This window comes from Sceloporus occidentalis, unplaced genomic scaffold (genome assembly GCF_023333645.1).
Source record: "Sceloporus occidentalis isolate IW3139 unplaced genomic scaffold, rSceOcc1.0.p SCAF_512, whole genome shotgun sequence".
In the NCBI taxonomy this organism is placed as follows: domain Eukaryota; kingdom Metazoa; phylum Chordata; class Lepidosauria; order Squamata; family Phrynosomatidae; genus Sceloporus; species Sceloporus occidentalis.
In genome coordinates this window covers 22,515-46,325 of record NW_028317492.1, presented here as the reverse complement: position 1 = coordinate 46,325, position 23,811 = coordinate 22,515, and the positions used below count along the sequence as shown (strand labels likewise).

At 43.9% G+C, this 23,811-nt stretch overlaps 1 protein-coding gene across 1 annotated transcript; it reads left to right on the top strand.

The window, feature by feature from the left end:
* The first annotated feature begins 5,815 nt into the window (after positions 1-5,815).
* On the top strand, positions 5,816-23,297 carry LOC149271446 (EF-hand calcium-binding domain-containing protein 7-like). Its single transcript, XM_089507412.1, has 13 exons — positions 5,816-5,996; positions 7,213-7,424; positions 9,897-9,983; positions 10,938-11,124; positions 11,413-11,534; positions 13,932-14,073; positions 15,015-15,124; positions 17,629-17,786; positions 18,583-18,716; positions 20,433-20,581; positions 21,491-21,700; positions 22,424-22,531; positions 23,220-23,297. Exons 1-13 carry the CDS (start codon positions 5,816-5,818, stop codon positions 23,295-23,297), a joined length of 1,878 nt encoding a protein of 625 aa, XP_089363538.1.
* Positions 23,298-23,811: the final 514 nt, after the last annotated feature.

Here is a 23,811-nt window from a genome sequence, read left to right as displayed (position 1 = left end):
TATATATTAACCCCAATAACAAGACACCATAATGAGCAGCCTAATAGTCTTGTTGGCTGTGATAATTTATCATAATATGAAACAGTGGAGTAGACCCAGGAATAATCTCTGACAGAAAATCCTTGCATTGTTTCAGAGGCGGCTTGATGCCGCAGCGGCCATCTTTGTTGTGGGAACGTAGCGTCATTTCCGGGTTCGAGCTCCCATGGCAACTGCAGAGTCCTGGGAAGCCGTGGATGTGACCCGGAGGAGCTGTAAGGGCCACGGTGGCCCCTTTCTCTGGAGAGTGGACAGACAACCCCTATATCTACCCCGGTCAGGTGAGCAAAAGTTCTTATTAACCCCTTGGCTGCCATGGAGCGCGTTATATAGATCATTAAATGCCAAAAATATCCGCTTGCACAATAATAATTAATGGCCAAAAACTTAAAGCACAGAAGGGGTTAAATATCCATCTGAGAAGCTTTTGTAAAGTAGCCTATTTGTATTTATTTGAAATAAAAAAATACACTGTGATGCTCCTGCTACCCAAGAACTTGCAATCTAATTGTCCTTATAACCAAGAGCTTTTCCTTTTGCTCAATCACTTACAATCTGACGCCCTACCCTTAGGTTGGGATCTTACTCCAATCTGTCCGAAGAAACTTAAAATTTCCCTCCCTGAGCCAAAGAGCTTGCATTCTAATTCCTAGAGTACCTAGGTATCCGTTCCTGTATCTATTCTGCCAGTTATTTGTAAATCTGATGCATTTTTTGGCCAAGAAATTGCAATTTAATGCTTCCTGGGGCAATGAGCTTGCAATCTGATTTCCCTGAGCCCAATCCGGCGCCTCCTCTACTCAGCGATTTGCAGTCTGATGCTTACAGTCACCAAGAGCTTGCAATTAGCAGGTTCACCAAGCACACAAAATGTAATAATTAAAAAGTGGAGCAATCACCATAGCAACCAATGGAAAGGCCCTTTTCTGGAGGGCCAATCATGTCATCTATTATGTATATGTAAATATATATGTATTATATATAGTAGGGCTGCAACTAACGATTATTTTAATAATCGATTAGTTGGCCGATTATTTTTTCGGTTAATCGATTAATCGGATAAAAAAAACAATATGCAAATTTTTTGTTTATTTAAAATAATTTAATGAACTGGATGTTAAAAAACAACTTAAAATTTACATTAACATTCTTATTTTGTTATGATGTAATAAAAAAACAATATTTTCAAAGTACAAAAACCCAAACACAATATTTATGAAACAAAATAACCCCAAACATTCTGAAAAGAGGTGGACTATTACTGTTCAAGAAACTTTGCACCCGGCACTTTGCACCCAGCACTTTGCACCCAGCCCTGGCACTTTGCACCCAGCACTTTGCCCCACCCCTGGCACTTTGCACCCGGCACTTTGCACCCAGCCCTGGCACTTTGCACCCAGCACTTTGCCCCACCCCTGGCACTTTGCACCCGGCACTTTGCACCCGGCACTTTGCCCCAGCCCTGGCACTTTGCACCCAGAACTTTGCACCCAGCACTTTGCACCCAGCCCTGGCACTTTGCACCCAGAACTTTGCACCCAGCCCTGGCACTTTGCACCCAGCACTTTGCACCCAGCCCTGGCACTTTGCACCCAGAACTTTGCACCCAGCCCTGGCACTTTGCACCCAGCCCTGGCACTTTGCACCCAGTCCTGGCACTTTGCACCCAGCCCTGGCACTTTGCACCCAGCCCCTGCACCCAGTCTCCAACTCTGCCCTGCACCCAGCCCTGCCCCCACATTCTGCCCTGCCCCCACACTGACACCCTGCACCCACTCTGCTCTGCACCCACACTCACACTCTGCCCTGCACCCAGTCTCCAACTCTGCCCTGCACCCCCACCCCCACTCTGCCCTGCACCCAGTCTCCTGCCCTGCCCCCACACTCACACCCTGCCCTGCATCCCCACCCCCACCCTGCCCTGCACTCAGTCTCCTACCCTGGCCTCCCCCCCACCCCCACTCTGCCCTGCATCCCCTGAAACCCCACCCCCACCCCCGCGAACCGCTCTGTGCGAACGGAGCCACTCGCACAGAGTGAACCGCAACTAAAAGAAGGCGCGTGTAGCGGAAGCGGGGAACGCTCGCGGAGGTAAGTAAAAGGAGCCGAGTGCTCCAACAACGAATCGATCACTCGATTAATCGATAACGAAAATCGTCGACAACGATTTCCGTTATCGATTATTATCGATTTTATCGATTCGTTGTTTCAGCCCTAATATATAGTATATAGGAGCAGTTTATAGGTCGTGAGGCGAGCCTATGGTTACTGGCACCTCATTCCCAAACACAGAAACACTGCGCTCTAACACACACTTACATCATACACTCTCACACACACTCTGCAACACCATACACAAACACACTCTAACGCCATATGTTAACACCCACACAAACTCTGACACCATACACTAATACTTGCTCACTCTTACACAATATGATAGCATCCCCACTCACTCTAGCACCAGACACTAACACACAAATTCTGACACTATACATTAACACACACATAGATCATACACTAGCCCCCACGCACGCTAACTCTGGCACCATATACGAACATAATACTCACAAATTCTGGCACTATATACACACATGAACGCCATATGTGCACATGCTCACACCATACATACACACACGCTCACACCATACATACACACACGCTCACACCATACATACACACACGCTCACACCATACATACACACACGCTCACACCATACATACACACACGCTCACACCATACATACACACACGCTCACACCATACACACACACACGCTCACACCATACACACACACACACACACGCTCACACCATACACACACACACGCTCACACCATGTCCATCCGAATCACTCCATCAATCCGTTTATTTGTATGCGCTGGGCTTGTTTGTAACGACAGCCGTTAGCAGCAGCAGCCGGTGTGACATCTCGTCCCCACGGGGTCCTATAACGGAGCGGTAATATGAAAGGGCTGTCTATTATAAATAGAATACTTCCTCCATGATAGCCGGATAATTTTCTTTCTTTCCCAAGTGTAAAAAAAAAAAACCCTTTAGTGCTCAGGGAGCTGCCGGTGATTTAAACCTCGCGAGCGAGGAGCCAATGAGTCCTGAAGGGGACCCGGCGTGCAGCGCGGTCCGGGCTCAGAAAATGTTCATTATACGGGAACAGATTTCCCGAAGTCAGTTTGCTAAAATAATGTTCGAGGCCGTTAGACCGACCAGTGAGGGATTCACCGCCCGCCATTACCGAGCGGATCGTCGGATTTTTAACCCTTTTCAGTAGCGGGGCTCTAGCATACAAAGGGTTAATGGTCTCATTATCCCGGAAGCCTGTAAAAACACTGAACTGTAACATATTGAATTTCCTCCTGCAGAGATCGAGGGTTATAATTTGTGTTAAGCAATCGCTCGCTGGAATGAAGAATAAGCCTACGTACCCGCCTGTGGTGTCAAAGGTCGCCTGCGGGGCCGAGATTCGGGGTAATAGTTATATAAATCTGGGAACATTCTCTATGAGAAGCTACTTCTATTCCCATAAATCACCAGAGCGCAGAAACCGTTCTATATGTTCCTTTTCTGAAATATTTAAAGGGACGCTCCAGGCATCAAACTCACTTTAATGCATATCATGGCTGAGTGACCCCTTTACATTTTCAGGGGGTCCGTCTAGCAAGCGCACAGGGGGATTCTGCAGAATCAGCTACTGTGCTGGCCTGGTTAATGTCACATGGGGTCTCTAAAGAGACCCCCCATGCTCAGAAAAAAAAGCTCCATCTCCACATGATAGCTGAGCGTCCCGTTTAACGTATCTCCCCTCTTGCAAAAACATTAAAGGATTCATCAGGACCCCCCCTTTATGCGTTTGCTCTACACCCCCAGTTTCTTGGCCTGCAGGAGATGCTCAAACACCACACTGAGCTGGTGCTTTATGGCACTACTAATGAAGTCCATTCCTCCATAGGCTTTCATTGGTGAAAGAGTCCACCCAAGTGATTAAGACTGAGTCATTCTGTTGTTCCCCACAGGCAGTATGATAAGGAGTCGGGGTGTTTAGTAGATCGGGGGTCAGATAACAGAGCGAGAATCATACAAATGGCTGATATGCAGCTGCCTGAACACATTATATTATGGGACAAAAACTACAAACTGTTATAAGGTTAATTTAAAAAAACAAAACATTTTAAATCTGATAATAGGAATAAAAACAGAAATCAGTGCCGGCTCCACATACCTTGGCAATGAACTGCAAATGTATAGAATTCAAAATCATTACTTATTGAAACTCACATTATCCAACCGTCTAACAGGCAGATCCTCCGGACGGCACGTAAATCGTTCCGGCTGTTAATATGAAGCGTGACGGGTGTTGCTACAAAGTATGTTCCCAATTTTACATGAAAAAAAACAAACATATAATCAAAGGGAAGATCCGATTCGCTTCGATTCAGCGAAATGTACGATGAATCCCCTGAAGAAATGCGTTACGGGGGATTACCCTACAGAGCGAAGAAAACGTAATCGCTCCGACATCACAGCATGTCTCCCGTGTGACATCATTGGGGTCGATTCACTAAAAGGGGAGTCTGCCGGAGAGCTGAACCTTTCAGCTCCTCATATCACTTTGCAATACAGACCCCGGCAAGAGTCTGCAGGAAGGGCTAAACCAGATTTAACTATACATTATACAGGGGCCAGCTCACTGACTTATCTATACGTTATACAGGGCACCTCACTGATTTAACTATACATTATACAGGGTATCTCACTGATTTAACTATACATTATACAGGGTATCTCACTGATTTAACTACAGGATACAGGACTGGCTCACTGATTTAACTGAACATTATACAGGGCACCTCACTGATATAACTATATATTATACAGGGGCTGGCTCACTGATTTAGCTATACATTATACAGGGCCTGTTCACTGATTTCACTATACATTATACAGGGCCGGCTCGCTGCTTTCACTATACATTATACAGGGGCCGGCTCGCTGCTTTCACTATACATTATACAGGGGCCAGCTCGCTGCTTTCACTATACATTATACAGGGGCCGGCTCGCTGCTTTCACTATACATTATAGTGAATAGCGAACGGTTATCACAGCCTCTCAGCCTGGTATACTGTATAATAGACAGGCGGAGAGCAGTAATAGAAACACAAGAACTTCACGCATCAATTTAAATTTAAAGGCTTTCCAAGTTGGGATTCTTTCCTCCGGCGAAAAAACGCCTTCGCGGGGATATGATAAACCTTCCCAAGGATGTTCAAGGTCAATACAAAGATCTTCTTAGGATCTCTTTATAAATCGTACGACAACGCGGGGGGGGCGTCCCTTACGATTGGAGGAAAGGAACACAGAGAAGGTCTCTTTACTGTCAGGCGGTTATATTGGGGAATAAACTGTCGGCTGATGTCGTTTTTGGAAAATTCTGTAATTCTAATCATGAAATGTTTGCATGTTTTTTCTGGATATGCGGGGTTATCGCGAGTAAAAGCAGATACGGGAACGCTGATCCAGGGAGAGCCGACTGTCTTGATATCGAGAATTATTTCCCTTTGCGCTGACGTTACTGTCTCAGTGGGGTTTTAACCTTCTTCTGGATTCATTTATATGTTTGTGGGGCGGTTGGACTTGATGAACTTCGTGTCTTTTTTTTACCTAATTAACTCTGTAAGGATTGGGTGCTGATCTGCCAACCTAACACATGGCGGCTCTAATGAATGTTGCGTGTTTTTCGTGTGTTTTATCGCCCGCAGGATGGCGAGCGTCTCTGGAGCGTCACTTTCGCATCTTAAACATACAGCCAACGGACGTCAGGAAGACCGGAAATCAGCCCCAAGCGAGGAGGAGATCTTCTACACCACGTGCCGCGCCGCTTACCTGACCGTGTTTAACAGCAGCCTGGAATCCATCACCAGCCGAGAGCAACTATGTCTGGGTAGGTAACAATATCTGAGGACTACCGAAAATATAACCCCCCGAGACCTGCGAAAAACTGATAATCACCAGATTATCATAAACTTAAAGTCCTCGGAAGTCTCTCCTTCAGGTGGACACCTCCTGTCTTTCCTGGGACGAATGGTCTCTGTAGTTCTGAGCTCAGCTGGCACTCAAAGGGTCAACCCGAGGAGCTCTGATATTGTTCAAGAGCGCTGGTATGTTGATAGAGAGATAAATCCTGATGACACGCCGGATCTTTTCGGTCCTGATAGCCTAATTACGCCACGGCTTGTTAAACATGCGGTCACATTCAGCAGATGTGCTTTAGTCTAATGAAGGCTTTCAACATTATGGCAAAAGAGTTTTTTTTTTCTCGCGCTAATGGCAGGTTTCTCGTAATCCAGATTCAAAAATAGTATTGCGGAGAACAAATGTTATCGCCTTCCCGCCAGTTATGTCTTTCATCTCCTTCCATCAGCCACTTAAGCGATTGACCAATTATTATTTTATGAGCCCCGGTGTCAAGGTCAGAAGGAACAACGCGTTAGAATACAACGGGAGTTTTTTTTTATTTTTTTATTTTAATGATGTGCCGCTTAAAAAACACTAAGGGTTAAAAAAGCGTGCGGCTGCTCAAAAGTTTGGGGTCTCTGAGCTCAGCCTCTCCAGCAGGAATAATAGATTGTAAGCTTTAGCGTTTAGCACAGGAACATGGCGCCTGTGTGGATTAATATTATTGGACATTTTGTGACAGGGCTACAGCGTCTGCTGGTGCTATAGGAAAGATTGTAATGTAATTGTGAAAGTCGGCAGAAACTGGGGTTTTTACTAACGTCGGGGTTCGTTTATTTCCCCAAACATAACTTGGTAACTTTCTGCTCCTTTTTGGAACTGAGGGAAGCCCAGCTCTGTAATGAACCCCCTTACGTGTATACCATGGGAGCAGTCCTGTTAACTTGCTGCTCCCAGAATTTGTTTGATGATTCCTCCCCACTTAGCCGATCTGCCCCTATTGTTAAAATGACGATCGGTTCATGCAGCTGCTGATATATTCCATTCTGTATCAAATATGTCTCATTAGCTGAAGGTGCAACGTGAGATACCTATATGTTCTGGCACAAAAAGGGTTATTTTACAATATATATATATATATATATATGTAATATGTTGTAATTATACTATAATAATTTATTTTTGTTTTTTCCTTTCTACAGTCCTTCAAAACGCCGGTCGAAATCCTACGAGGAGAACGCTTAACAAATACTGGACGACGAAGACCAAAGAGTTAAACTTCGATGACTTTTGTGCCATCGTGAAGAGGGAGAAACCTGCTTCTAAATCCGAGCTTTTAAAGGCTTTTAAGAACATCGATCTTAGCAACAAAGGATATATTGCGCATGACGACCTTTACAAAATCCTAACTACGGTTTGTAGATTTAAAAATTTTATTATTAATTTTTTTTATTGTTATTAATTGATTTTTGATGGGGGGGGGCAAAATATTTGTGGCCTGTCCAGCTGCTTTGCAAATGCTCTCTGGCATGTGAATGGTTAAAGGGACAATTAGGTTTCATAATACATATTGGGCTAATATTTAATAATATTGGGCTAATGGACCACAGAAGTCTTGAAGGGACAGTTTAATGTCACCTGACACCTCCACTATAGGAGAATGTATATTAAAGTAATCTGTGAGTGACCCTAACCCTCTGTGAGTGCTTCCTGGCTGCAACTGCGCAGACCACCACCAGTTGTACAGCTCAATGCGCCATTCAGGGGAATTAACCTAACCGAACCCATGATCCACAAAAAGCAAGAATGTCCCACTGAAAACAAGATGGTTGGGAGGTATGCGGTCTCAGTGGAGGGAACTGCAAAGACTTCATATTCTCTGCCATAAAGCAGCAGCACGGTGTGGTTTGTGAATAGCGGGTGGCACCAGATATCACGTTATTACCTACAATGGCAGCCCGCATGTCAGCAGAAGAAGAAGAAAAAAAACACTTTAGGTTCTCTACCCGACACAGCTGTAAAATGTCCTGTACCTGTATATATGTGTGTGTGTGTGTGTGTGTGTATATCTATATATATATATATATATATATATGCACACACACACACAAATTTCTAGCAACATCTAGTAACATTTTTGCAAAAGGGTTTTCTTACAATCAATTAGCCTTTTAAACTTAAACTTGGATCAGTGAATGCAACGTGCCATTAGAACACAGGAGTGATGGGAGTGATAAAGGGCCATTAGAACACAGGAGTGATGGGAGTGATAAAGGGCCATTGGAACACAGGAGTGATGGGAGTGATAAAGGGCCATTGGAACACAGGAGTGATGGGAGTGATGAAGGGCCATTGGAACCCAGGAGTGATGGGAGTGATGAAGGGCCATTGGAACCCAGGAGTGATGGGAGTGATAATGGGCCATTGGAACACAGGAGTGATGAAGGGCCATTGGGACCCAGGAGTGATGGGAGTGATGAAGGGCCATTGGAACCCAGGAGTGATGGGAGTGATAATGGGCCATTGGAACACAGGAGTGATGAAGGGCCATTGGGACCCAGGAGTGATGGGAGTGATAAAGGGCCATTGGGACCTAGGAGTGATGGGAGTGATGAAGGGCCATTGGGACCTAGGAGTGATGGGAGTGATGAAGGGCCATTGGAACACAGGAGTGATGGGAGTGATAAAGGGCCATTGGAACACAGGAGTGATGGGAGTGATGAAGGGCCATTGGAACCCAGGAGTGATGGGAGTGATAATGGGCCATTGGAACACAGGAGTGATGAAGGGCCATTGGGACCCAGGAGTGATGGGAGTGATAAAGGGCCATTGGGACCTAGGAGTGATGGGAGTGATGAAGGGCCATTGGGACCTAGGAGTGATGGGAGTGATGAAGGGCCATTGGGACCTAGGAGTGATGGGAGTGATAAAGGGCCATTGGAACACAGGAGTGATGGGAGTGATAAAGGGCCATTGGAACACAGGAGTGATAAAGGGCCATTGGGACCCAGGAGTGATGGGAGTGATAAAGGGCCATTGGAACACAGGAGTGATGGGAGTGATAAAGGGCCATTGGAAGCAGGGAATGATGGGAGTGATAAAGGGCCATTGGAACACAGGAGTAATGGGAGTGATAAAGGGCCATTGGGACCTAGGAGTGATGAAGGGCCATTGGGACCTAGGAGTGATGGGAATGATAAAGGGCCATTGGAACACAGGAGTGATGGGAGTGATAAAGGGCCATTGGAACACAGGAGTGATGGGAGTGATAAAGGGCCATTGGGACCCAGGAGTGATGGGAGTGATAAAGGGCCATTGGAACACAGGAGTGATGGGAGTGATAAAGGGCCTCTGTATGCCTATGAAGAGATTCCATTAAAAATCAGCCGTTTCCAGCTACAATAGTCGTTTACAACATTAACCCCGTCTGCACTGGATTTCTCATCCATTTCATGTTATTTTAATGGCCAAATGTGCTCTGGGTTCCCAAACAAGGACATTTCTAAGCGGTCCCACACGTTTGAATGGTAGTGTAATTTATAGATTTATTCTATGCATCCCACAAATACATAGCCTTCTTTTTCTTTTTATATATGTAATATATTGTATATAATGTGACAGTTTATCATGCCGAGTCTTATTATCCTGTGCAGTCCACCTCATTGAATTCTTCCCCCCCCGAGAACACTACAGCGACAGTGTATCATCACGCGGGATGGTTACCGCCACTGATAGTGATGTATGTCCTTCTTCATCAGAAAAGCCAGTGTTGGTTCAATTTTACAGCATGAAACATTAATGTCCTCGGACGGTCCTTTAGAGAGAAAAAAGCCTTTTCTTTTTCTTCGTATGTATTTACTGAAAATGTACGGTTTGTGGTTTGCAGAAGGCTGAGAAGATGTCTGATGATGAAGTCAGTGCTTTATTCCGTTTGGCCGACGTTAACAGCGGCGGCCGACTTGACTACACCAAGGTACGTGAGAAACAGCATTTAGGCGACCATGCCTTTAACATCTCTTTAAAGCGGACCGTATTTACACAACACAGGTGTTTATCACTAAATAAAAGTTAGAAACAGAATTTGCCAGCAGGTCGGCCCCATCCGGCCCTTCTAGTCTGCCCATTTCAGGAGCCGTATGTCTATCCCATGCATGTTTAAACCTTTTACGCATCTGCGGTATTCAAATGTCTACAAATGGAACCGTTTGTAGTATGTTTAAATCAATGTTGTTAAGTCCTGTTTACCCAATGTACAGCGCTACGGAATTTGATGGCGCTATGAAAAACAATTAATAATATCAATACAACAAAATGTGTTGGGTACAAATGACCACTTAATGCCATGCGAAGCGGCGACTAAATTGGTATAATATCGGGAAAAAAATATTTGTGAAGGATACATACTTTCTAATGAAAACATATAACCCCCCCCCCCCATGTGTCATCCTAATTAAAGTTGTTGGTTGGAGGCCACAGTGTGAAAAGTGCTTTAGTGGAGTTCCTCGGCTGTGATGTTATAGAGTTAATTAGGTTAAAAAAGACACAAAGTCCACCAAGTCCAACCGTCCCACAAACATATATAAGTTGATCCAGAAAAAGGCAAAAAAAACCCCACGGAGACGGTAACGTCATCTCAATGAGAAATAATTCCTTCTCGGCTCTCCCTGGATCAACGTTCCCGTATCTGCTTTTACGAGATAAGCCTGCATGCATTTCATATCCAGAAAAACAGTAAAAAGACGAAAGCTCCTTTCTTTCAATCATAAGGGACGTCCCCGCGTTGTCGTACGATTTATAAAGAGATCTCCAAGAAGATCTTTGTATTGACCTTGAACGTCCTTGTGAAGGTTTATCATATCCCTGCAAAAGGCGTCTTTTCTCCGGAGGGAACACAATGTGAGGGTGTACGTTTCTCTCGCTCCTGCAGTTCTGTAATGCGTTCTTCACTACGTGTGAGCGATGCACCAAAACGGCCGCCGAGCGCATGGACGCCGACAGCAAGGCTAAGCGGCAGCAGTTCGGGAGCCAAGTGGAAAGGTCACCGGAACGTTCTGCATCCCCTGCAACCAAACAGTACGTCAGATCTTCAGACGCCGATGTCTCGCCAAGAAAAGGTACCTTTTAGTAAAGACCCGTATATCACCGGTCGATGTGGCCGGCTGTCTATAATTTCCGTTCTTATACCGACTCCAAATTCCTAATTCATTCTGGGCTTGTAACAAGTGATCGGCCGCCATACTGATTTGTAAAAGATGCTGAGCATGGAGAATAAGCTAGTGTCTGGTAACTTTGGGGTTGGTAAAAGAGAAGAGGCCGCGGGACCTGGTGTCCACTGTTGCCCCTATAAACCTAAAGAAACATCCTTATTTTCAGTTAATGAATGTTAATATATGTTGTTTTAGCTGAAAATAAATCATCAAGACCTTCATCTGCTCGAAGCCACAAAGCGACGGTGTCTACGGTGATCAACATGGGTCCGGCCAGCACCAGGAACTCAAAGCTGACAGAGCCCAATAACTTACAGGTAACACAGATGGTTTCCACACGCGTGTGCTTTACTGCATACAGTCGCTGTGTCCCCTTGAAATTATAACTTCCTCCCCCTTGCAAATGCATGGAGGGGTTCTGCAGAACTTCACCAATACATTTGCCCCTTTCCCCAAGCAACCCCCAGACAGCCTCACAAAGAATCCATATTAAAGTACCCTGTAAGAACGTATCCGTAAGCCAAGGGGCTGAGGGTTGCTTGGGGAAAGGGGCAAATAGGGGCAATATAGGTGAGGTTCTGCAGAACCCCTCCTTATATTTGTAATGTGATGAAGTTTTGTCCATGTATGGCCTTCATCAGGGCTAAGAATAAATGGGGCATTTAATAAATAAAATAGAAATCATATAATCTTTAAATGTCTTTAGGATTCTATCACAGTGAGATTTATTTCTAATAGGGCTTGCAAGCGATTCTTTTTGTTTAAAAAAGCCTAAAGGGGGATTGCGGCATTGCATTTTACCCCAAACCTTAAACCCTTACGCCTGTATGCAGCATGCTAATACATTTTTTATTCACATGGTTTAAATCGCCACCTCGCTTGTGAATAAAGGCTTTACAGGGGAACCTTTAGTCCGCTAAAGCAATGCAGGGAGAGTCCAGTAAGCGAGTTACAGCTTTCTTGGGCTGATAGTAGGATTCCAATGCAGTCGGAACTCAGGGGTCCGGGTCACGTGGGGGAATCTCCGGGTCGCGAGAGAGGCGTTGAGCCATGGCTCACTCCCTGCCCACTTCCCCTCCTACCACTTCAATTGGACCGCCCACTGATGTTAGCAGGACGCCGACTGATGTCTATAGACCCGCCTTTCCACACCCAGAAAAGGGAGGGCTCCTGGCAGCTGGAGACTGAATGATCCATTGGAACATTAAGCAGCGGGGAGTGGGGCGGGAACAGGGCGTGCCTCAACACTGCTTCCCCCACCCAGAGAATACCTGGAGAGGTGGCAGGTATGGTCGTGGGATATTTAGGAATATTTGCATGAAATGCTGTGCTTACACCTTTGGTTGATGTCAAAGCTAAAAAAATTTGAATATCAATAACTTGAAAATTAAGTAAAAAAAACCCAATAGATTTAATCCTCTACCTTTGATGTGATGATTCCTCTTTATGATATCGTAAATAAGTAAATGCCATTTTTTTTTAATACCAGAATTAAAATAAATCAGCTGCGAACGTAGCTCTGATCCCTTATCGCACGGCACCAGAAATGTGCAAATGATTACATCTGAAAGCTAGACTGCTATGGGTTAAATGCAAGCCTTAAACCGATAAACTACCCCTTGTACCCAGATAAACGGTGCTTTGTCCTTTAAATCTGTATTGATTTTCATTTAGGAACATGTTTTTAGTTATGTCAGATCTCCTGGTTGTCGGCCCCCACGGGGGGTACATCAGAGTCTTCGTCCAGTGTCAACATTTGCAGTATTATTATTGATTTTAGGGCTTTTTTTCATTCTCTTTCTTTTACTTTACTAGAGTATTTTCGTTTCTTCCCTGAACCTAAAATAATAACTGCAAATATTAAACCCATAAAGAGCAAACTGCCCTTGTGCCCTCGGATGAGACCCCGGAGACCTCTTTATGGCAAATAAAATTACTCTAGAAATGCAGCAGAAAATGCTGCGATCAGGGCTCTCCCGAGAAGCATTCTTGTTTCAAATAACAAACTCCTGGTTTGTTTTGGACCCCAACGACCTTTAAATCGTAAATTGCTTGACAATTACATTTTTTCTGCATTAAATTTTAAATAACAGCTACTTCTTTGAAATCTGTGCCGGACACACAGGAGATATTAACCAGTTGGGCTTTTTTGTGGATTTCGCATTCAGCTGTATATATACAGTGTATATATATATATATATATACAGTGTATATATATGCAGTGTATATATATATATACAGTGTATATATATATACAGTGTGTATATATATATATATATATATATATATACGATGTCAAAAAATAGAGTATTGCAGAGTATGCGGTGATACCTTTTTTATTGGACTAACATAATATTAAAAAGACAAGCTTTCGAGAGTTATCCTCCCTTCATCAGGTCTGAAGCAATACCTGATGAAGGGAGGATAACTCTCGAAAGCTTGTCTTTTTAATATTATGTTAGTCCAATAAAAAAGGTATCACCGCATACTCTGCAATACTCTGCATTGACATTGTGTCTACTGGACTAATATGGCTGTATACACTAATATACAGTGTGTATATATATATATATCATATACATTATAGCATTATTGTTGCTACTCTGTAATTTAAGTGTCAAATGGTTTAATATTTAACATAATTATTTTTTTTTAAATATTTTATTATTTAGATTTTATTACTTTATTTTGAAAAATTTTTTTGTCTTCTTTAGGATTGGCATCGCACTCAGTCGAAAGGATGTTTTTTCCTTGAAGATAACGGTGATATCGTCGGTCATCATTATAAGATGCAGGTTCCCCAAAAGTCTTCAGTGTTTTTAAAGATCAAGCCTTTAAACCTCAGTAAAATTGAAGGTACGTGCGAGAAGGGTCTGTTCCAACATTTTGAGTATGCTGCCCTCCGCTGGTGATTCAAACAAATAACACCAAGGAGAAAGAGAGCAAGGGGGTCCTCTAAAGACCACTCAACTACATTTATATCCTAGCCAGCAACTTTTACATGGGACCTGACTCCGGTCCCAGCCTGACTCCGGTCCGAGCTTTACTGCAGTCCCACTCCAAGCCTTACTCCAGACCCAGTATGCCCTTTAGATTGTAAGCTCATTTGAACAGGGCCCCCCTCGCCTGTTGTTTCTGTCATCTTGTTATTTACTGCTTGTTATGTCCTGTCTACCCTTCGTTCAGCGCTGCAGAATCTGATGGCGCTATATAAAACAATAAATAATAATACGTGTTAATCTTATTTTTAAATTGTATATTGTAAGTTTTCACCCTCCTTCTAGTTTTAAAGCTCTGCACAATCTGCTAGTTCTCTATGAATAAATGTAATGCAAAGAGCTACTACTAATTAATTACACATTTTGACTAGTCTGAAAATATATATTTTTAAACAACAAATTGGCGTTCTGAATATATTTTAGATATTGTTCTGTTTTAAAGGTATTCTTTAATATTATGTCTTTGTTGACACACACAAATATATATATATTTTACCACTGACAGCTTTTCTGATGTGGTTTCTGAAACTCAAATTATCTTCCTTGCTCAATTCTCATAATTACACTTGAAATCTACAAATATGTTTCATCTTACAAAGTCTTTTTAATTGTATTTTTTTTTTTTTATTTGCACATGAACATAATGACTGGATTTTTTTAATATACATGATTTTAGTGTAACTGCGAAATATGTGTAAATACTAAGCCTCTCCCCATCTAAAAAAACCCAACACATTAAACATTGTTTTTTTGTATCCTGTGTCCAAATTAACTATGTTCTTGTCATATTTTGCACAGGGAAGCCTTCCTCGTGGATGTCGGTGGACACGTGTCTGTTCGTACTAAGAGAAGGTGAAGGACGCTCTGATCCGCAGCTCGTCGCCTTCACGGAACTTCAAAATAAAGAGGCAGGTTTCTCTTTTTCCATATAATCAGCGCTCTTTTAAACATTTACTATGTTATCATTGAGTCTCTAGAAAATGCCATGACCGACCACCACGTTAAATATCCCAATGGACATCAGCCGGTTCATGTGCTGTATTTATACAACCTCGCGATTAACCGCTAAAGAGGCAATCAAGCCGGGATATAGATTTATTTAAATATAAAATAACACATGTTTGTTAGTAAGCAGAATATACATCACTCGCTCACAGCAGCCCGGTAGATCTATTATTACATCTGTTACTTTTTATTTAACCCCTTAATGACAGCCCGTACATGTACGGGCTCAAAATGCATTGCTTTCAATGGGTTTAGGGCAGGGGTGTCCAAGTTTTTTCTGCAGTGGGCCACTTCATCAGAATTGTATACGTGGGAGGGCCGCACTCATTTTTCACTGTGACAAAAAATATGGCCTTTAATAAAATATGCAGATTAAAATAAAGTAAAATGACACAAAACCTTTACTCTTCCTCTCACTGATTTCTGGGCCTTGAAAGTTTTGCGACTACAAATTCAGGATTCCCTAGATTTATTCTAGGGATGAACTAAAATGAAAATTCTGGACCAAAACATTCAGGGTTCACTTAGCCAAAACCGAAAATGACCCCCACCTTTAAAAATAATAATAAAAACTCACATGTTTAATAAAAGTAGGTAACACGCAATTGGACAAAATTAGCAATATGACTTGGCATGATAGGAGTGTGATTGCTGTTAGCCTAGGCAACTAGTAAATGCTGGTACCTAGGCATGATGGGACTGTGCTCGCTGTGATTGCTGTTAGCAATCACACTCCTATCATGCCAAGTCAGCCAGTACATGCTGGTACAGGGTGGCTGTAAGTGATGTGCAGACCCCATACTGCTGGCAGCATCACTACACAAGGGGGGCAGCTAGCTAGGTTTCAGCATGTACTGGCTGACTTGGCATGATAGGAGTGTGATTGCTAACAGTAGTCACAGTCCCATCATGCCTAGGTTCCAGCACTTACACATCCATCCAGTAAATGCTGGAACCTAGGCATGATGGGACTCTGATTGCTGTTAGCAATCACACTCCTATCATGCCAAGTCCGCCAATACACGCTGGTACAGGATGGCTGTAAGTGATGTGCAGACCCCATACTGCTGGCAGCATCAATACACAAGGGGGGCAGCTAGCCAGGTTTCAGCATGTACTGGCTGACTTGGCATGATAGGAGTATTACAGGGTCACCGTACCCAAGGCTGGGTACCCCTGTTTGAGGGCTGTGGAATCACCAGTCAGTCCCTCATACGGATAGCACTCAGCTATCCACGGATCATCCAGACCACCATTCGTAGTAAACAAAGAAGAACTCTCTTTATTACAAACACACAGAACTTTATACAATCTCAATGCAATGTGTACCGAACCCAACCCCCAATCCCATCAGCCACATCCCATCACAAATCCCATCAGTATACAGGGGATGTATCAGGTGAGGGGATTACAGAATACAATGGGTTCCCCCACCTGTGTTATCCCCCCTGTAGTGCGGGTGCCGTCTGGGCAGACAGGGCTGTGCTGGCTGATTAAGAGCCCCAGCCAGATTATAGGATCGTCTCTTTGAAGGCTGGGGCTGAATCCACATCAGTCTCTGGGCCGGTTACACAATAAACACAATATAATATATTACCGGGTCACAGTATACAGAACCGGACACAAAAGTGCTCCGTGACCCGGCTAAACTTCATATGACACCTGAGCCAGCTAGCCTGGCCCTGTCACAAGGAGTGTGATTGCTAACAGCAATCACAGTCCCATCATGCCTAGGTTCCAGCACTTACACATCCATGCTATCACACACACACACACACACATTTATTCATATAATCATTAATTCACAGATTCATTCCCTCAATCACACACACTCATTCAAACACCCTCCCCACCCCCTTACCTGTACTGCAGCTCCCTCGATGCCGCTCACAGACTTCAGCAGGGGGCGCGGCCTCCCTCTGCCTTCTCTGCTAAAGCACAGAGGAAGTAGGAAGTCACGTGAACTCCGCTTCCTCTGTGCTGTCCAGAAGACCCTCCCACAAGTAAGTAGCAGGGCTTGAGGTGCGGCTCGTGTAAGATCGGTTGCCCTGGCTGCCGATCTTACGCGGGCCGCACCTCGAGGTCTCGCGGGCCGCATTTGGCCCGCGGGCCGCATGTTGGACGCCCCTGGTTTAGGGACTGCCCATTGTCCTTAAGGGGTTAAGAATCCCTCGCACGGTTACTGTGAAGGCGATTAAAAGTAACATTAAAGCGAACAATGTACAAATTCACAAACACGTTCGGAACGTTTCCCTGGTCGTCTCAACTTCCAGATGAGTTTCCAGCGATCTTAGTGCTCCCTTTTCAGCGTTACATTGTGTCATAGGAAGTTTAGTTTTTTCTGCACGTATCGGTAAACGCTCTAATCTGGGTTGTTTTTTGGTTTTTTTTTGTTTTTTTTTTGCAGACGTTTGGTTGGAAGGGAGATCTGGGACCTGGAGTTTATTGGATTATTCCATTCACCACCGGATGTAGACTAAAGAAAAAAAGGAAGCAAAATATAAAAGAAGCCCAGCTGGTTTATCGAGACAGAAAGGAGGATTTAGCACTAACACCTGAATTCAAGTAAGTTCGGAAAATGACATTTATACATTTCTTTTCAGAATTTGTGGTGGCTCATAATCATACTACTGTAGGTGAAGCACGGCTTCCAGGGGTCTTCAGGTCACTTTCCTCTTTCTCCAAGCACGGGGAACAGCATTTAGACATGCTCCACCCATTTCACCTTAGTCCCACCCCATACAGCTAACCCCACCCCTTCCAAAGCCACACCCTAAGATGAGGGAGAGCTTCACTCTGGGTCCGCGTAGAGCCATATGGGACTTGGAAGGGCTGGAAGGATGGATCTAGCCGCATAGATTTTAGGGTTTGCACCCAACATGCTTAATGGGGGCAAATAAATGCCACTCTCTCCACCAGGAGATCAAAGTCTGCCCCTAAAACACATCGATCACAATGTCACAGGTGATAATGGCTATAGCTGATGTAGCCTTATTAGCCCAAGATAAAACTGGAGTCATATATTGGACCCACGCAGAGATAAAGTCATACACTTTCAGGGGCCTTGGAGGTCTCTACACAGCTGAAACGTACCCGCTTCAACTAAAAAAAAACCCCAATATCACAGTTTCGATACCCAAATCTTCTCCAGCGGCTTCCCATTCCTTCGATTATAGATGCAATGTAAACAAGACAAAGAACATACTAAACATAAAGGGCTTCTAACAGAGACAGATCCTTGATTATATACACTTAACGACAACAAAGAACTGAGAACAAACCCAACATTATTATATATATATATATATATATATATACACATTTTCTTTATTAAAATCCATCTTTTTCCCCTGTAAATTAGATCCGCGTTGTCGGACGTGTTTGACATCATCGATTTAGACGGGAACGGTTTCCTCAGCCTGGAGGAATATAATTTCTTCGAACTCCGAACCAGCGGCGAAAAATGCGACGAGGACGCGTGGGAAGTGTGCAAAGGTACATCAAAAGCGGACTTTTATTTACTTTTTTTCTTTTATACTTCATTTTATACGCTTTTGCTTTTCTGTCACTTTTTTCGTATTAATGGAGTTATTTAACAAAAAAAACGTGTTATTCAGAGATAATGTGGAACAGATTTAAATCCGGAGCGCTGCGGTCTCTGTAATACTTCTAGTATATCGCAGGCTGGAAAACGGCCACTAATTCCGTGCAAAACATTTGCATTTTTATGGTTTCTATTAAGAATGCATTAGAACTCAATTACTTTTCTTGTAACCTTTCAGCAAGATGTTGGGGAAAAAATCCATTGGTATAAAGGCCACGCGCTTCTCCCATCCGTTATAACATGACCTTAATATCACCCGCTTACAGCGCATCTTACGGGCATCTACGGGAGAACAACACCGCCGGAGCGCTTTGCGTCGGCCAATAAAAAGCGGCGATTGCATATTTAGCCAAAAAGAGGGTTTTATAGAAATGTAGGGGGCGTTTACGCTTCATGTAAAGAACTCAAACACGTTTTAGGATTAAAAGCCGAGGTGCTTCATTGTGAAAGCAGAAGATATGCCTGGGTGGCCCTTATGTGGGCCGGACGGATCTCCGCTCTTCCCATTGGGTAATCGGCATACCATGAGCATATATAGGACGTTTCTAAAGGAGCTGACCCTGAGACTCTTGAAATATTAACCCTGTAATAGTAGCGACTCTCCAACTGTGTCACTCAGATGGCTCCAATAACAGTCCTTGTGGAAATCTTGTATTTAATTAAAGATACACTCAATTGAGTCACCTGCATTCAAGTAGGGATATCAACCATAACATAGTGGAAGCAAAAGCTGGGAGTCTTATATACGATCACAGCGGGGGGAATAGGAAGAAGTCAGCTCCAGACTGTGTGACCCGGAGAATCTGCCTCTTTACCCTGATATAGGGGCAAAAACTCAGACTTGGAGTCAAGCCTTGAGAGTTTCCAGGTATGCCCACGAGCTGATCGCTGGTCTTCAATGTGGAAGAAGGACTGGCTCCCCCCTTTGCCGTTATCAGACGATATCCTCGGCTCGACTGACCTTATAGGCGGGGAAGCCAGACTTGGCCCGATTGTCTCCATCTCCTTGGTACACGCGACATTTCGGTTTTTAGTAGAGAAGTCCATCAATTATTATGGACGACCGCATATAGCAGAGACATTTTTGAAAAATCAACACTTTTATATTCCTGCGTTTCGGGGTTTTTTCTTCTCCGATTTTTAACATCGGGAATTCTGTTAGGCTTATTTATTATTTCTTTATAATACGCAATTATCGTTTCTAATAAGCTCTGTAGATACTGTACGTTGTTAATAACCCGGGTGTGAGGATCAGATTAGCGATTTCGCTTTATAGATCCTCGGAAGGTGTAATAATCTCCTTATTCTCACATTTATTATATTTTGTTTATAGACCGACCCGTTGATTGGGGTCCGGTTATAATTCGAAGCAGTTCCCATACTTTTCCTACATGTATACAATATAACAGTGGAGGCCTGTGCTGTTGCCATGGTGATAACACCACTATGTAGACACATTTGTTCAAGTAACGCCGATGACCCCAACTACAGCGTAAGGTTATAAAAGGAGCGTTGGTTCCCGCGGGTTAATATCCGCGACTCACAAATCATGTGTTCTCACAGAGAACGTTCGAAATTCAGCAAAAAAGGTATTTTCCTATCAACAGAAAATTTCGAAACAAGCAAAAATGAGTTAACGAGACAAGGGTTTCTGGAACTGAACCTCATGGAGGCAAATGATCGAGAGGGAGACCCCGGTGACCTCTGGGTGACGCTGCAGTCGATGGGTTATAACAAGGCGTTAGAAATGACAGAGGTAACGAAGCGATTATTTGTGGATTTTAGGGTGATTTTCTGTGAATTATAGAAGAAATGCCTGAATGTTTCTTTGTAATCCTTTTCAAAGATATTTATTTCCACAACACCCCCCCTCCGCACCGAGGACCCTTCTATGTTATCTGCCCCTGATACCCCTCAAATATTAGAACTCTTTAAAAGGGTTATATCGCAGTGACTCGCCAATGGCAGCAGCCAAGTGGTTCTAATAATGCTCCTTAAGGGATCTGTGACTTGTAACGATATTATGGATTAGGCCACCTTTATTCAAGCAGGGATTCCAGCTGTGAGGACAAGCACTCATTAAGATGCCCGGATATAATGAAATCCCAGGGCGATGTGGAGGATTCTAGATTCTAGATTTTGTGTTAAAATTGACGTTAATGTTTAATGTCGCCGTAACAAGAGGCAGGAACGTCTTAAAGGGACAGTTTAGTCTCCCTGACAGCCCCCTATAGAATAATGTGTGTTATAGTACTCTGTGAGTAACACTCACCCTCTGTGAGTGCTTTAATATACATTCTTCCTGATATAGAACCTACAGCTCTGCTGCAGCAGCTGCCCTCCTCCTCCTCTGTGCTCCAACATTTCTTGCTACAGATTGGCTGCTTGAAGCAGCCAATCAGAAACAGGAAAGGGCTTCTATTGAAACGATGCCTGCAGCATTCCCCAAGCCTGCACCGGGGCTGACGATAGACGGGTATATAACACGCATAGAAGACATCTCCTGCAGGGCATTTAGCTGGGAGGGGGGCAAATGCATTTGGGAGGAATGTGCAGCCCCCCCCCCCATGCATTTGCAAGCAGACGCCAACAAATATTAAATGAACCACGGGGCTGTCACCTGCATTAAAGGGCTTTTTGACTGCGTTATGTATTTTGTCCGCAGGCCTGTCCCTTCCTTATCGAGGGCTACGCAGACAGATGCCAGCCGAGGCTTAAAGCCGTCGGGCTCGAGTCCGGCAGCCGGCAGCTCCAGAGGGCGCTTTGCAGATCTGTCATCCTGAAAGGGGACGCAAAACCTGTAGACGGCTACGAAGACGTGATCATCTACACTTACAAGAGCGACTCCCGAATCAGCTCCGTGATCGAGAACAAGGTATTGATCGATTTCTCACCAATCATTCGATATATCGGTCCCGGAAAATGTAATGATGATGGCTGTTAAAAGTTCTGATTATTTTTTTATGAATTATTGAAGCTCTGTCCATATATCAAAGCATAGTGATTCCATGACAACGTGAGCCTTTAAACCTACGTTGCCGACAGATCGGCCCCCATTCGGCCCCCGTCTAGTCACCCGTTTCTCCTGCTGTAAAGACTCCAACCTTAATCAGTCGTTGGTCTCGTCTTAGATTCAGGAGCCGTATGTCTATCCCATGCGTGTTTAATACCCTCACTGTATTACCCTCTACCGCTTCTGCTGGGAGGCTGTACCTACTGCTCTCTTACTAAAGTATACGTTAGGGTTCATTGTGTAAGTGCGCTTGGAACGTAAACATTCCTCCGTAATGCCTTTGCGTGTGTTCAGCGGGGTACACGCGTGTGCAGACATTCAACACCGCTTTCTGCCTGGCGCCAGGAGGCAGCCACTAGTCTTTGCCGCCAAGCAGTGAAGCACTTTTTAGGTTGCTTCACTGATCCCTGCCCGTTTAAGTTACATAGGATATTAAATATATATATATATATATAAGTGCGTATAGGTGCTCATTATTTCAGATTACCGAGAGCAGTGTCCCTTCACTTGATTTCTTATTTTGTATTGTTGGTTATTGGACTAATTGGAATAAGTTTTTGTGACTTTTTCCTCCCCGTGTCACAGTCCAACAGTAAAGTGCTCTTACAAGTGAATAACGAGCAGAGTAAGAACTGCACGAGCAGCCGAGGACTCAACGTGTTCGCGGTGGAAGTTCCAGCAAAAGCGACCGTGGTAAGGAATTTCATTTTTTTCTTGTGATTCCAACCGCCTGGTTAGAGGCGAGGCCAGGGCATTTAGAAGAAGAATAATGGGGTTTATTTCCCCCGTTTAATGTATAAAGCCGTTCCCTGCTGTTTCTATACACATTATCAGGGCTTTTAGGGCAGTAGAACCCTGCGATCCCCTCATACCCAGCAAACATTCTGACCTCCTAGGAAAGAGGGGCATCAGGGGAGGAGAGAGGGGGGCATCAGAGGAGGAGAGAGGGGGGCATCAGAGGAGGAGAGAGGGGGGCATCAGGGGTTTGGGGCCCAAACATGGACATGTGGGAGGTCTGGTATATAAATATAAAACTTTGGGTTGTTTTGGGAGCAGTAGCAGCAGCTTCAGTGATTGACGATAGGAATTTGGGAAGAACTGGTCTAATTTGCTTATCTCTGGGAGAAGTAATTGTATGATATAATATGCTGTTCGGTGATTGGGGAAACTACATAATTCATAATATTTGGTTAGATAACCGAAAAAAATAATAATTGAATTTCGTCACACAATAGGGACGCTAAAATCGTCCAAAGACGCATCCCTTTTACAATCCCCCCAATAAACAGTAAAATGACTCCAAATGTTCTGCATTCTGTCCAATTCTGTGTATTCAGAATTCTCTAATGTCACTTAAAATGATGTTTTTCTGTAATTTCAGGTTTCTCAGCATGTGCTGCCCGCGAACGAGCGTCGGGAGTGGGTGTATTACTGCGTGCAAAGCATCGTCACCCACTGAAAATCGGTGTCCGGTCTTCATTCATTTCAACCAATCGGTTAATTTTCATTTTCTTACAGAAAAAGAACATTTCTTTAAAAAAAAACAAAAAAAACTCTGTAACAAAAAAAAATGGTTGGATTTTTTTCTTCTGTGTGAAAAATATTGTATTCTTTCCATTCATTCTCTGCCCACCTCCGTACACCGGGGACCCCCCACCTACTAAAATGCCAAGTAGCTGCTGCAAAAGGTCACAGACCTGCCATGTTTTGCCCCAAAAGACTCCCGGTGTCATAGCTGTTAGGGGCCCCTTCACACCCCCCAACCTGCCTCTGCCCCTCACCCGCAGTATGGGGCAGGAGGAGGAGGACTGCTGGGTCTACTAAGTAGGGAAGTCCCTTTGTATGAATAAGGGTAGGAGAAGGGGTTAAAGGTGCTGTTCCACTGTTAAAATATTAATGGCTCTCCTTAAAACGCTAAGCAAACAAACCTTAGGATCTCTCTCATTCCAAAGCTCCTGAAGATTAAAAACAAC

Excerpts from the sequence above, each read along its gene's own strand:
- LOC149271446 (XM_089507412.1), top strand. The coding sequence starts at position 5,816 with ATGGCGAGCGTCTCTGGAGCGTCACTTTCGCATCTTAAACATACAGCC. Across the intron at positions 5,997-7,212 it reads CCGAGAGCAACTATGTCTGG|TCCTTCAAAACGCCGGTCGA; the intron begins GTAGGTAACAAT and ends TCCTTTCTACAG. Across the intron at positions 22,532-23,219 it reads TTCCAGCAAAAGCGACCGTG|GTTTCTCAGCATGTGCTGCC; the intron begins GTAAGGAATTTC and ends CTGTAATTTCAG.